Source organism: Merops nubicus, unplaced genomic scaffold (assembly GCF_000691845.1).
Source record: "Merops nubicus isolate BGI_N331 unplaced genomic scaffold, ASM69184v1 scaffold19221, whole genome shotgun sequence".
Classification (NCBI taxonomy): domain Eukaryota; kingdom Metazoa; phylum Chordata; class Aves; order Coraciiformes; family Meropidae; genus Merops; species Merops nubicus.
This window is the reverse complement of record NW_008589211.1, coordinates 399-15,772: the sequence shown is the minus strand read 5'-3', so window position 1 is coordinate 15,772 and position 15,374 is coordinate 399. Positions and strand designations below refer to the sequence as shown.

The following is a 15,374-nucleotide window of genomic DNA, read 5'->3' as shown; positions in this document are numbered from 1 at the left end:
TCCCTTCTCCTGTCCCCTGGGTCAGGCTGGTCATGGCATTCCCTTCTCCTTTTCCAGGACAGATGGGGCAGGGCAGGTCTCCAACCAGCTCCCCCTCTCTGTGCCCACCACGAGGGTGGCACAGGCAGGCAGCAGTTCCCAGCATCCCTTATCCTGCCCTTCACACGCTATGAAAGCCCCTGAAAAACGAGAAGCCAAGTCAGCATGCAACCCCCAAACACACCAAGCTTTAAATCCAGACATCACTGAGCTGGCAGGAGGGGGCCAGGCCCATGCTGAGGGGGGTCCCTTGGGCTGGGTGAGGCAGCACCGAGCACCCAGGTTTGCTGGGTGGCCCCTGGGAGCCCAGCACACCAGCCCAGACCTCACCCCTCTGCAGAAGCCCATCGTGCTGAGCAGCATCTGCAGTTCTAACACCTGCATGAATTGAGGTGATCTCATTTCTCTGCCGGGTCCTGTGCAGCTCTCACTGCACCCCAAGAGGCTCACGGGGGGTGCCTGAGCCCCTGGGGGGCTGTGGGGTCCTGGCTCAGGCAGCCGAGCGGCCACAGAGCTAAGGACTCAGCCTCTTGGAAACAGCAGAGCCCTCAAAGGGGAGAGCAACCCCATCTCATATTAAAACTATGCTAATTAGCAACTAATTACAGGCACAATGATATTATTACCCTTGGCTAGCCCACGGGCTGCAGCCTCACTCCTGACTCCAAAGCCTGGGCTCGGGGCAGGGTGGGCAAGGTGTCATTAACAGAAGTGGACCCCAAGGCTTGAGTGAGCCAGGGCTGCCTGGTCCCCAGCTCCCAGGGAACCTCAGCACCACCGAGCCTCATCCTGACATGACCTGTGCAGTGCCCTTCTCAGATGAAAGGACTAAATTTATATCTGTGGGAGAGGTGGAATAAAAGCGTGTGACTGCCAGTTGCCCTGGACAGGAAAGAGAAACAACAGGAGCTGCTGAGGGAGCTGACACCGAGTCCCCTGTGCTGTGCCTGTTCTTTCCCCTCCTGCACAGGCACCAAGAGTGCAGGTTTTTCCCCTTTCCATCTCCACAGGCTTTGGACCATCCTTCAGTCTCTGCTCTCTCCCCGGATGGGGGCTGCAGCCATGGCACGGTGACAGTGACACCAGGACAGCCACCCCCGGGCCAGGCAGGGTCACTCCCTCACCCCAAACCAGCCTGGGGCTGGAAACGCCCTTTCTGCTGCCGAGGGGTGGTGGAGCCTCACCCGAGGGCTGGCAAACCCACCTAACCCCTTGTCGAGGGGCCCTTGCTGCTGGTGGCACCTTGGGGACCCCAGCTGGGAAGGAAGCAGGAGCTGCTCTCCCAGCGGGATGTACAGGGACCCCCCGGGACCCGTTTCTGAGCCCTTTCACATGGCAGTGGCTCAGCTGCACCCCCCGAGCCCAGCCCTGCTCCCAGCCCCTCCCCAGCCCAGCCTGTTTTCCGCCGCTGTCGCTGTTTGGATGCCAAGAGCTGTTTTGGAGGCGGGGTGTACTCACGGAATGTGGCCCTACAGCAGGTCACTGAGAAGTGACACAGGGCAGGCGTCAGAGGGGGATCAGAGGAGGCTCCGGTGTCCTCCTGCCACCTGAGAACGTGTCCCCAGGGAGCCGCTGCTCTGCCAGGGGCCGGGGAAGGGGGAGCACAGGGGTCCCTGCAGCACGGAGCCCACGCTCTGCCCCCGGGCGAGACGAGCTCGAAGCCACGTGAGGTTTCCACAGCCCACTGGAGTCTCCTCCTTCAGAGCCAGCTCAGAGACACCCGTGTGGGGGCTCTGCATCAGATCTCAGCAGCCTGGCAGAAGTGTTCCTACAAAAATAACCTGCTGCCGTGAGGTCAGCACAGAGCTCTGCTCCCCACCTTGGGCAGGACCCACACCTCTGTTCGTGGAACTTACACAACCCCCTTTAGCAACACCTACCTGGAGGCTGGTTTTTGAAGGCTGGATGAAGGCAGGGTGGAAATCCCAGGGCAGGAGGCGAGGAGTGATGGCTGCTGCTCCAGGTCACGTTGGAGTTTCCAGGAGAACTGGCACAGCACCCCGACTCCACACCCTGCAAATGAGGCACAGCATCAGCTGTCATGTCAGCAGGAGACAAAAACATTTCATGGGGAAGGCTTTAAATGGAAGCAGGAAATGAAAAGATAAAGGGCAAACTTTATTTTAGGTTCCTTGTTGGTACATATTTCCCTTTCTGACAGGAAGGAGATGTGGTGGCTTCATCAGCCCACCGTTGGGGAATTTATTTATAGAAAGTTAATTCTTTGCAGGAAAGTGGGAGGGGGACATGAGAGACTCTGGAGAGCAGGGCAGGGGGATGAAAAGCCCAGCTATTCCCCCTTCCATGAATGGAGCTGGGGTTCTGGGAAGTCTGAAATTCAGGATGGATAAATACAGTTTGTACAGAGCGAGCAGGAGCCTGGCATGAAACGAGTCCTCTCTGCTTTCAAGGCAGTGAATGAAAGGAGGGATGTGGGGGAAGACTATCACAGAAAGCATCATGGCAGCCTGGTTGAAAGCAAACCTCCTCTGGCACATGTCATTCCACCCAACTGAAGAGTATTTCCTAACCTTGAATAGATTTCAGCTGTAACTTAGCAACCCAGAGTGGGTAAAAGCATCTGAACAGGAATGCAGGCTCAGAGGAGAGACTGAGCCTGGCTCTTCCCTTTTGTTCCCATTCCCTCACAACTCCACGCCAGGGGAGGCAGCCAGCTCCCACAGAGCCAACCTCCTGTGCCAGTGGAAACCTCCCCCTTTGTCACCCAGAGCTGCCTTATGAGGTTAATTAAACATTTCTCCAAACACAAGTGAGTCAGTCGTGGCCGTAGAAGTTACCCAATGATGATTCACGGGCTGCTTGTGCCATTTCAGGAGAGGACTTGGAAGTTGCAACTCATGGTAGCACATGTTGTGAGTCACTGGCACTCAGGTGAGAGGGGAACTATGAGAGAGGAACCTGCTCTAGTTGCAGATCTCCCTGCAGGGGGGTTGGATGAGATGACCTATAAAGGTCCCTTCCAACCCAAACCAGTCTGGGATTCTATGAACTGGAAACACTCCAGGAAATGGATCCTAAACACAACTAAGACTTGTTATCAAGATGTGCTTGTGTCTTCTACTCACCAGGCAACCTTGGGGATCTCATAAATAGTCCAAGTCTTGACTTTTTGCCTTTTCCCTTGACATAAATATCCCCTTTACAGTGCCTTGCTTAAAGCACGTTAGCCCCTGGGACACCAGGAAGGACACAGGAGCTCCAGCACCTTCCCTCAGCAACCACAGACTTATTGCACCATCCCATTCCTTGCTTTAAATAACCAATTTATTACAGGCCACAGGCATACTGATCAACCTGCTGCACTCATATTTCACAACCCTCCAAGCTGTTGATGGCCACAAAATGCAGCTAAACAAGCTGCTTCTCATACACACCTCTGCTTAATGCCAGTTATTCCCAAAACATGGGTTTCATTTCCAACCAAACACTTGAGACTATTGCACCAAGATCACCGAGCGTCACAAGGATCCACGTTGTCCCCTCTGGCTCTCATGCCATCCTCAGTCTTTTCTTAGAAACCAGGAGCTCTCCAGAGCAGGATCTACTTGATGTAAAAAAGCACTTGGAACAATCTGTGACTCTTCCATAAAAACAAGAGGTAACAAATAATTTGTAATAAATTTATTTCGTATATGGATTTACAGAGCTAAATTCAACATATAAACAGCACCAAGCCAGTGAAATTTATTCTACAAAAACGAGTTGAATACAAAAAGATGACTGCAATGCCTGACTCTTCACTCCTGGATTTGGACAGTTAAAATCCAGCTAACCCAAACCCCACTAACACTTTAAAAAGGCTTCAGAATGGAGGCACTGGTGTTTGCCAGCGTTTCTGTGGCAGCTGTAACCATCTTGTGACAAGATTTTAGAGGAATCAAGGCTGCCTTTGCTTTATCCCCTATTTTATTAACAGTGGAAGAAGCTGGTGGTTGTCTTGAAGACAGCTGTTGAGTCTCCTCTCTTGTTCAAACACCTTGGCAACCCAAAATATGGGGTAAGAGTCAACTCCACACAGGCTACTTCTCATTGAATGAGAAAGATATCCATGTGTTATGTTCTGGAGGAACCTGTGCTCTCTCTGCTTGTTTTGGCCAATGACCAGGAGCAGGAGGTGTGCTGGGAGACCCTGCTGTCCCTCTGCAGCAGCCTGCAGGCTGGAGAATCCCACCAAAGCCAGCAGAAGGTGGGGAAGCATCTACTGGGAAGAGCAGAAGGAACCCAGCTCGTAGGTGGCATCACCAGCCTGTGATGGGAGCTGAGCTCTGGCAGCTGTCCCCAGCCAAGCCAGAGCCTGGAGAGGCAGCTCTCTGGGCATCCAGCAGCAGAGAAGGTGCCAAACTGTACCCAGGCAGAACAACATCCACAGGTGACATGGGTTCAGGTCAACACTGGCTTCTCTCTGCAGGTTTCACCAGCTCACACCAGGAGCTCCTTTGGTCCCTGCTGCCTGGGTGGGGAGCTGGACGAGCCCTTTACAAGGCTGTGAAGAGCAGATTAGCAGTATCTCCACCTAGCCTAAACTGCCACACACTGGTGCTATTTTCTTTGAAACAAACACTCATTTGCCAGACACTGAAAGAAAGTTAAGTAACCAAGTGATTATAGATACAACACTGTGGTGCCTGCAGCAGGGACAGAGGATTGATTGCTGCTCTTGGAGGGGCTGCAGGAACACCCCATGCACTGTTCACCTCTGCTCCCCAACACAGCACACACATTGCAGCTGCCCAGGATACACATGTACATTCAGCCCCAACAGCCTTGCCAAAGCCACTTGTTACTAGCCCATGAAGCAGTCCTGCTGGCTGTAGCCACTAGAAAACACTCTTGGAAGCTTCCTATATCCTTTATTTTCCACCCCAATTCCCACCCCCCCCTCCCAACCCTCCCCACCTAGAAATCAGAAAGCACAAAGACTGCAGACTTTAAAAGTGTAACAGGGTCACAACTGCTCCTCCAGGCCACCCCACCCAACCCTGCCCAGCCCAAACCACCAAGGCACCTCAGACTGTCCAAGGCACCTCAGACTGCCCTCCCTCTGGCAATACCTTCACATGACTTCCCCCCCCCCATTCCTATTTTTCAAGGGTGAAGCCAACACTAACATTTTCCTCACTAAGAAGAGGCAAGTGCTTTCATCACTGTCTTCAATATTGATAAAAACAAATTCTAACAAAATGCATCTTAACTGCCACCCTAATGTTTCCATGGGAAATGTTAAACCTTTAAACACATTCCCTGATGGACGTTGCCACCAGTTGGCCTTTGTGGAACTGAGGTCAAATTTTCAACACCTCAGTTTTGTCAGAGAGATTCTAAATCCCTCAATATTAGATGTGTTTTGTTTTGTTTCTTTTTCCTTTTTAAACACTTGTTTTAGGTTTGCTTGCTTATGGAAGCCAGACACCTGCTGGAAGGCTCCATTTGGTACAACTCTAGCTTCCCATCAGCTCAAGCCCATCTTCTTTCCAAGCCAACGTTATTGCCCTGAATTTTTGGGAGTGAAGATTTTCAGAAAGAAGAGCAACCAGATAAGTGCAGTCCTCATCCCTAGGAGATTCAGACCATGACCTGTTCTTTCCCACCACCAGAGAAGGGACTGTCCCCTTGCAGAGGGTCCATATCAAAAGCTGCTCAACTTCTGCTGCTCCTCAGTGCTCCGAATCCGAGAGGTAAGAAGGCTGAGTCCATCTCCACACCAGCATATCTTCTCCTGCTACTCTGTGTGACTCTGTCTGGATCCGTGACTCATTTGAAGCCAGGAAGTCCACAGCTCTCTCCCAGACCCGCTTCATTTTTTTTCTGCAAGAAACAGCAAGAATAAAAGAAAATAAATTGGAGTCATGTCCTCATTGTGCCTCCCTGCTTACAGCAACTGGGGCTGCTGATTGAGCTACTGTTGGCTGCCTCTTGTTCCCTGTGCAGACAGCAGAGCAGATTAAACCTCAGTTCTGGTTTAGATTTCAGATCAGGACTTGAAAACCCAGGTTGTGTCTGAGGCTGGGGGGAAAACGAGACCTTCTGTCAGTGCCAGTAATTGATGACTGCCCCAAATTTCAAGCTTAATTCATATTGTGAAGGGACTCGACTAGCAAATTGCCCTCACCCTTCCTCCATGCAGAGAGACCTCAGATGAACTGAAGTTCAACCCAGTTTTGAATCAGAATCTAGTAATTCTGGGCACCACACACAGAGATTGGGTCAAACCAGCTGAAATCACCACTAGTAGGAAAAGGAGGTTTGTGACTGATAAAGAGTGAGCACGTTTAAGACTTTGCAGCACACATAACACTTTGGGCTGTCAGGAGAACAAAGGAGCTCTGTTTAACCAAAACACAAGAAACATTTGTGCAGAGATGGAGCAAGTGTCACACAAACCACTGAGGACCAGGCTGCAGCCCCCTGGCCCCACCAGAACAATCTCAACCATAGTTCCTTTTGAAAAAGCACCAAAATCAGCCATCTCACTGCATCTCCCTTTCAAGCTGTCCAACTCAAACTGGTAGCAACATACTTCAGAAGAGCCTCCCAATATCCTGTTCAACTGATGGGAAGGTCTGTGCTGAAAAGCACCTGGCAGGAAAACAAGTGACACTGGCTGAGAAAGAGGACAGCATCCTACACACGTTAGATGAAGAAGAGGAATGCTTCATTCCCAAGATGCTCCAATGCCCAAGCAAAACAAAATCCAATTACTGTTTGACAGAACAATGACTACACACCTCTGTGACTCCACAAAATATCAGCCCCAGCACCATCACCATCTGCAGCAGGTTAAGGCATAGACTGAGTTATGTCAAAATCCCCAAGGAAGGGAAAGACCAGACATGCTCTTCCTGCAGTCTTCTTTAGCTGAGCTGAGCTGAGTGATGCTGAGAGCCCTCAGGAACACCTAAACCCCAGCTCACCTGCTCTGAGGAGGGATGAGGCTGTCCCGAACGTGGAAAATGCCAATGTAGGGGTAACGCTTCAAATTCCGTTCCCATTCCTTGTAGTGGTCCTGGACAACAGCTGGAGGGTGGGAGGACAGAACAGTGAGAAACCTCAGCATTGAAGAGAGGAGAAAAGAGCTACTTGCATTTAAAGAGCTGCTGGATTCTACCTATGATCTTCTTCACCATTTCATACATGGCTTGTTCCTCTTCCTCCATCTTCCGCCAGCGGTACCTGAGGAAGATCAGGATCCCCCAGAGAGTTATCAGACCTGGAAGAACAAAAACAATCTGAATTCACTAACTGACACACGTGTACTTGCTGGATACAGTTTTATTTCTGACACTGCGTCTCCCCAGAGGCAGCTTTTGCTCCCTGCTACCCAGGGCTGCTCACAACTGAATCCAAGCAATTCACTTTGTTCCCTAGTACAGCTGGACCCTGCAAAAACCTTGGTCCTGACAACATCCACAGCAGAAGAGCACACGTGGATGTGGAAAGAGGTGGTCAGAGGCCTCATCACAGAGGTGTTTTTTTTTTTTTCCTCCCTACCAGAAACCTCAGAAAAACCAGAAGGTTTCAATTCTCCAAGTCCCAGAGCTATCTCTTTGCTAGAGGCCTCCCCCACAATAATCACTTAGGAAGACTGTCAAGCTTCACTGCTCTGAAGATAGCTGCTTGATAAGGAAATAAAGCCTGGGGCTCCAGCACCAGCCCGAAATGCAGATCTATATCCAAGGTTTAGCACTGACAAATGCCCCCGTTACAAGAGCTAACTTTAGTATCTCAGCCTCTACAATAACTAGAACCATCCCCTTTCACCCCACCTTGTCTGGCTCGATTATAAACTCCTCCAGTCAACACTCACCTCTCGTTATCACCTCGCTCAGTAAGGCCTCCCCATCTCAGCTGGGGCATGACAGACTATGCCAATAAAAGCCCTAACACCAAAATGCTACAAGTCATTATTAAAGAGACTGGAAGATGTTGCAGCTTAGTGCAAGAAAAGAAAGAAAAAACAAGTCTCTTAGGTAGGTTAACATACTTATTTTGCAGACCACAGTAATGGGTACTTGAGGAATACCAGAGAGCTAATCAGCTTGCTGATTTAAAGTGTTAAGCACTCACAGCACAAGAGCAGGTCTACAGGTCTCCCTCTGCTGTCAGAACAAAGGTTAATTAGAAATTAACTCATCAGCAGCTTAATTTCACCTCTGTTTGTCATTTCATATGGCGGGGAGAACGTTTGTGTGCCCACAGAAGTTCATCTCTACAGCTAGCAAGGGGAGAGGCTGATTACAAGCACTGAGGACTTACACCAGAAGAAGAAGAAGAGGTTCATGATGGCAGTGACCACAGCCCGGCGGAAACGGCAGCCCAGCCCCATCTGAGGGTGGGCTGATTCCAGGCAGAACACCTCCTCCACTTTGGTAACTGGTTCTGAAAGGTCTCTGCCTTTCAACCTGATGGGAAGAGGCAGAAAAGACTTCACTGAAGAGAGCAGACACTCCAACTGCAGTCTTTAATCAAGACAGGGAGAACAAACAGACTGCAGATGCAGTAACTCGTTCTGTACGCCACATAGAGAACACACCAACGTCCTCACAGCTCCTCTTTCCAGAACATTTTGGGACTGGCTGCTTAGCAAGGAAGGGATATGGCTTTAGAAAAGGCAGCAGGGCTGGAACTCCCACTGGTAAACCGAAGTCTCCCTCTGCAGACTCTTTGACAGCACCTCTCAGCGTGCAGAAGATTAAACTTTAAATTGGATTCCCACCTCCCAGCACAGAGAAATGGAAATGTTTACTGAGTCACTCATCAGCAATTGCAGAGAGAGCAGTTGAGGGAGACTGCAAATGTCTGTGGAGGTTGTGCTGTTTTCCTCAGCACAGATGAGCATAAACAGTTTAGCTAGAGAAGTGCCAACACATCAGCTGCATCTGCAGTGAGCACGGACACACCCTCAGAAAGCATTCATGGCAAAATCGATAACACACCCTCCTGCAAAACTGCTTCTGCACACCCACTGTGCTGCCCGAGGTGCCTTCAACTCCCTCCTTTACACCCAGACCTACACTGATGCCATGTCCTTATCAGATACCCTCAGCCAACAGGGATCAAGTAATCCAAGTGTAAGCCATCAGATTCCGAGGAACTGGGCTAAAGGGGATTTTATTTTTTCAAGCTACTAATTCGTTCTATGTCTGCAATGAATAACCTATCAGACAAAGACTTTTTCTCAATTTACTAGTGCACAGCTCACAACCTGCTGACAGCTTCTCTCTGGTTCCTGGATTCCACAGGAGCTGGAGACACACGGTCGTTCCCCACCCCCTTGTCTTATTTACAATCCAAATTCCACGAAAATATTTAAAACATGCAGCAGAATCACCCGGCGCAGAGCTCATTTTCAGTTCTGCCTCTCAAGACTAGCACCTAGAAAAAATAATCTCCAGAAATGCCACCTGCAGGTTTTTAAGCATGCTGAGCACTCATTCTGCACAGACGTCGGCAGAGCGGAGCCGTTCGGCGAACAGGCAGCAGAGCTGCTCATTATGAAAATAATCAAAAAAAGGGGGAATATATTGTATCATATGGTTCTGACATGAGCAGTGTTCCTGTAATACAAAAATTTGAAAACTCTAGATCCCAGCCCACCTAAAAATCCAAACCTGCCGCTAAGGAAACTCTGTCCAGTCCTGGGAATTTGCCACACACCAATAATCAAAGCAGGAGACACTGTCTGATCCTCAGATCACAGCAGCAGCTGCAGGAATTTTTTTTTTAGAGAAAAAGGAGCAGTGGGAATTCATACAAGCTATGCCCACCGACTCCAGCTTACTACTGTTACAATTCATTTAATCAGAGATACATTTAGCAATGTTCAAATGCAAACAAACCTTCGGTTTCAGAATTAACACGGACTGGAAGCAGCCCACACTTCCCAGAGGAAGATAATGATGTCTGCAGACTCTGGGTAACAGCCTTTCATTAGCTTATGGCCTGAATTATGTATTTTTTACCTGAAAAAAAAATGGTGCTTCTGCCATTTCTCATGTACTGAAGAGCCTGCTAGCTGAGAAACCCAAGAGGAACGAGTCCCACCAACGACTGACCAACACTCTGCAGTCAGAGCATTCATTTTAACAGGGACTGTGTGTTCTGCCAGAGAGACAACTGACACTGAAGAAAAGATGCCATTCAACAATCCATTTTGCTCTCCTCCTCCTCAAGCCTGGCTCCAAAGGATCCCAAAGCATGGGTGATGTCACCTACTAAAGAGAGAACTTTGCTGTCCAAAAAACCCTTTGGTCAGAGGATGCAGCTCCACACAACAGTGAAGCTCTGTCTCCAGTAACCTCATGGAAGTGATCCTGGGGGAAGTGTCTACATGGGCAAGTTTAAGAAGTGTGTCACAGGACCTTGGGCAGGACACCAGGACCATCAGTTCTAAACCCTGCAGGAAACACAGCACAACCACTGATGGCCATGAGCAGCCCTGACCTCAGACCCACATCTCCTCTGCACGACAGCACGTCCCTGAGGAGCCACTTGCAGGGCTCTGCTCTTCACCTGGAAGCTTGCCCAGTGAGCAATCCCAGATTATCTTCTGAAATCTAACAAGTTACAGAAGCTTTTAGGGCACGCCACAGAGGATGGCCAACTGTGCATCAGCCAACACCAAGAACTGCAGCTCTGACACAGGAGACTTCCACTTACCGTATCCCTACATCCTTGTTACTGTTCAGTATCCAGTTCAGGACAGCATCAAACTTCTGTGAGGAACTACCAGTCACGTTCTGTTCAGAAGAAGCCATAAGAAGATTAGTTCTCCATTCCTTTAAAAATACTGAATAACATGATTTCATTACAGAAGTGGGAGAATTCATGCCACACGCTCTGTCCCTGGGTTAATTCTTATCACCATGCTGCAAACTGGAGGATGGAGAGCTAAATCTGAAGGTCTTTCTGGACTGAAGTCTCCCAACTATGGGTAGATGATGCATGAAGCACTCTGTGAAATAACACCATCCCAGACTGTTAAGGCTAACCACTAAATACAACATAATCTTACTGACAGTTTACCATGAAAGAAATGGAATGCTAGATCAAAGCAGTCTGTCTTCTGACACTTTGGAGTATAGAAAAATCCTTCCTTCTGCCCAGCCCTCAATCCAGGGAAATTTCTGGTTTCAGAAGACTGATGACTATGGTGAAACAACAAACCATTAAGTTAGATTTACAGGGGCTGAATCAAAGATGTAGGAGATTATTTTCAGAAGAACTGCTGAGAACAGGACTGGCCAAAGGGGAAGCTAGAGATATGGGAACGAATCAAAACAGGATGAGGAAGTAAAACAGATGGTGAATTGCTTTAGTATCTATTATTTATTGCCTTATAAGAGACTCAGCACTACGTTATAACAATAGCTGTTCACAGCCTACTCACCACCACGTGATCCTTCGCTTCACTAACCCAAATGCATTTGCTTTTTAGATTCTCAGGGTTTCCACATTCAAAATTACCTGGTAAGAGAGTCAAATGGAAATAATGTTTTGGGGAAAAAAATAAAAAAAGCCCTTGAACAGTTCAGAAATACACTGAGCTGTCTGGAAATGCTCTCCTTTAAAATCCACTACAGCTCTGGGCAAAATGATTACAAGGGAAGATTGATATTGTAGGCAGATAAGATTATGACTATTAATAAAGTGCTCAGCCACTGCATGCAGGTTAGATTAGGGCAATCAAACCTCACGCTTCGGTGTGTGAGCCACTCAACACAGAAGGAGGGGGGGGGAAAAAAACCCCACTGTTTCTGCCTCTTGCAGAGTATGAAATCTCCTCTCTGACCCTGCAGAGGGGCTGCTTCCATCTGGTACCAACCACTGCGGTGCTGTGGAGTTAATGATCAGCATCCAAAACGCTTCTGAGGAGCCTAAATCACAGCTCTACCTTTCACCCAGGCAGAGAAACGCTGGCGAGGAACTCAATCTTTTCAATTTGCTTCACAGAGTTGACTAAATAAATGTGCTGAGAGACTCACTAAAAGAGGTGCAAAAGGCAGATTTGAAAAGATTTAGGAATTCCGTGAAGCTCGAGTATCTAAATGCTTCAGCCTTGTTGAGGGCTGAAACCTGGGAAATGAAACTTAAGCACTTTTACTGATCAGCTCAGTGCCACAGCTTGCTGAACAAGGTTCTGCTCACACACTGAATTTCTATCAGCTTTCTCCATCACAAAATACCAGTTGTGGGCTGGATTTGCTCATACTAGTAGAGAGTGGTGGAACTACTGTGCTTGGTTTGCTCCTCACCTAAGAGAGCTGAGGAGAAAAGAGGCACTTGCATCATCAGCTGCCACGCTGCAGCAGAGAGCTGGCAATTTCTTAAGTCACTTTAACTTTATTTGTAAGGACACATCAGCTTCCACTTACTAGCCCTGAGTGTCTTGAAGATGATTTTAAGATGCTGGTAGAAAAGAACCATAAAACTGAGTATTTCTACCTCAGGTTTCCAATATATCAAGCACAAATGAGGACTACTCCACAAGAGCACAGGGATACGAGTGCATTAGCTAAGCACTATTCTGGATAAAAATAAACACATCTTTTTCTATTTTTCTATTACCTGACTTTCTCAGGGCTCTTCAAGTGTAACTGACTGTTCCACAAACCCCTCTCTTCAAAGTCAGGTTAAAAATGTCCAGACAGCTGGGAGATGCACTTTGCAGAATGCTTGTAAGTGTTTTATAATGACAATTGGAACTTACCAGCTTGTATGGACAAGTAATTATACAACTCGTGCAGCATGCTCATGATCACATCCTTCTGTTTAGCATGACAGAACTGCAAGTCAGAAACAGGGAACAAACATGAAGAGACCAGCACCAACAGCACAGGGGCCATACTAGCTAAAAATACCAAACCAAAATACCAGCAGTGGGGTTTGACTCAGTCACGCACCACGAGTTCAAATTCAACACACGTGCAGCAAAAATCTACAGATTGAGTCAAAAATGAGCCAGGATCTCCTCTGAAAGTGCCACCAACTCCCCCAGCCCAGACTGCACCACCAGACACCCCCTCTGACCGCCCAGGGATGGATTCTTTGCCTCCAGAACATCACCAGGGACTAAACCTGACTCTGAAACCCAGATGAAATCTTCTCTCTCCTAATAATGCATTATGATAAAAGAAACAGGGCTCTACAAACACTTTGTGATGGGAATTGGATGGATTAAATCTCAAGACTGTTAAAGCTGAACGCAGCTTTATGGCAAACCAATATCACTTCTGTTACATCTATTAAAGAAATTGATTCACATAATTGGGAATTTAAATTTTTATCTAGCAGAATCTCGCACCCAGTCTTAATCTGGCCCATTAATTCCAACTCATCAAATCACAACTTTTCTATAAAATGACAGAACTAATCATTTGACAGTGAAATGGATATGGGTGGAGGTTACCTAGAATAATCATTCCTCTGTGAGAATCCCCTCCCCACAACACTTGAAGATAAATAAATGCATGCTTACATCATCTGTTCTTTCGTCACAATCCACGGGCAAGAGATTAACTGTGAGAGAGAAGGTGAGGGCGAGTTAGCTGGCTGCAAAACAAGAGCTTTGATCAAGAAAGTCATTCCCTTTTAAAAAAGAAGGCTCTACACTTTAAAGCCTGATTCTGATTTTCTTAATCTCACTCTACCCAGCACCTCGCTATGCAAACAGAGCTCTCAAAGCGCTGCTTGGGCGGGCAGCGCTGAAAGCAAACCAAACAAAAGGGGTGCAAATGATGAACCCTGTTCAGCTGGAAAGGAAAAACTGGGCTCTGAATGTTTGCCTAGCTCCTTTTAATTAGATGTTTCATGCTCCTCTACTCCCTTAGTGCTTTGCAGTGATCTTTTACAATCTAGCAATGCCGTTTGCTGCACGCCATGGTCACTTGAAATATCACGGCGCTAACGGGGATTTAAATCAAGCCTCCTCAAGGCAAAAGGAGAGGATTTATTTTAGTTGGAGCTGTTAGCTCTGCAGATTATGGCCTCTGGTTTAACAGCTCCCTCCCACCCCAATGATTGGCTAGACACCAGTGCACCATGCAGCAGTTCCTACAAATTTTAGCTCCCTGAGAATGCAGAGAAATGGCAGCTGTGCTGCAGGATTCCTCGCTCCGACACACCGCTGGGTTTGAAACGTCTGACCAAGGGGCAGAGGGTGCCTCAGAACTTCACTGGCAGCAGACAGGGAGCAGCCTTCCCAGCCCATGGTGCCCCCAGGCACGGTGTGCTGAGTTTCAGGACTTGCACCTTCCCAACCACACCCCAAAGCCCTTCCTCTTTCAGTTCAAAGCCACGAAGTGACGCTATTTCCAGCTGCTCTAGCTGGGGAACTCCACTTTTAAGGGTGACAAGGAAGCCCCTTTGCATTTCTCATGGAAGCTCTGCCACATTTGAAGTGCTGAAGCACCAGCTCAACAGCTGTACTTCTCACATGGCCAGGATAAGGGCCAAGAGCTGCACTGCACAGAGGCTGATGTTAAAACCACACAACGAGCAATTACACAGACATTGTGTTACACAACAGACAATCATAAAATACATCCTTGGCCTAGCAGGAACGTCTCTCTCCATAAAAAACAGGGCTCTGAAGAACTGAAGGCCAAACTCCTTTGAAAAAAAGCACACACTTGATTTACTTTCCATGCCTAACAAGGTTTCCCATGGGCAAGGGGAGATGGAAATGAGGACAGAAGCAGAGATGTCAAGTTATGGCAATAAGAATGATAAACGGGATGGCGATGGAAGCAATAAAGGGAAAGCAGAAAAGAAAGGTGAGGAACAAAGTTTTAAACCAGGATTAAACCAATGCACGTACAGTTCTCCTCTCGCCGGTCCAGCCAGCCCGACCCAATCATCTTCACCATGAGGATGCCCAGAAAAATCATCAGCAGCACAAAGCTGGCAAGGCAAAGGAACTGGGAGAGGTAGTATTCGAGGCCTTTGCCCTTTCCTTCCACCTGCTGCTTGCGGGCTGACCGCAGCAGGGCGGTGCGGGGCGTCACTCCCTGCCCTGCTCCCGCCCCCGCCCCCTCCCACCAGCTCCCCGAGGCCGGCCCCGTGCTGCTCGAAGCTCTCCACGGGAAGCGCCGCATCAATCCCCCTCCCCAGCTCCTGGGCTCCAGCTCCCTGTCTGCCTCTTTCCCCACTCTGGAAGCCAAGCCTTCCTTCCCTCTCCCAAAGCGGTGAGTCAAGCTCCCAGACCCCGCCGACGTGCCCCAGTGAGTGCTGGGTGTCACCTCGCTCTCCCGTCTCCACGAGCTGTTGGAGGAGAGCCCCTTCCTTTCTCCTGCTGTCTCCCACTGAGCTCCGGAGCT

General features: G+C 48.6%; 1 protein-coding gene across 1 annotated transcript; it reads right to left on the bottom strand.

The window, feature by feature from the left end:
- Positions 1–5,547: 5,547 nt before the first annotated feature.
- LEMD2 (LEM domain containing 2) lies at positions 5,548–15,152 on the bottom strand. The gene is made up of 9 exons (XM_008949529.1): positions 14,876–15,152; positions 13,535–13,575; positions 12,767–12,842; positions 11,447–11,523; positions 10,717–10,796; positions 8,314–8,459; positions 7,166–7,267; positions 6,972–7,074; positions 5,548–5,865 (listed from the first exon to the last, which is right to left on the bottom strand). The coding sequence occupies exons 1-9, from the start codon at positions 15,150–15,152 to the stop codon at positions 5,715–5,717; spliced, it is 1,053 nt and encodes a 350-aa protein (XP_008947777.1). The 3' UTR covers positions 5,548–5,714.
- Between the last annotated feature and the right edge of the window lie 222 nt (positions 15,153–15,374).

Coding starts and splice junctions, on each gene's coding strand:
- LEMD2 (XM_008949529.1), bottom strand. CDS start 15,152: ATGCGGCGCTTCCCGTGGAGAGCTTCGAGCAGCACGGGGCCGGCCTCG. Junction 12,843..13,534: donor GTGACGAAAGAACAGATGAT/GTAAGCATGCAT, acceptor TCTGACTTGCAG/TTCTGTCATGCTAAACAGAA. Junction 5,866..6,971: donor CTCATCCCTCCTCAGAGCAG/GTGAGCTGGGGT, acceptor TGTTTCTTGCAG/AAAAAAAATGAAGCGGGTCT.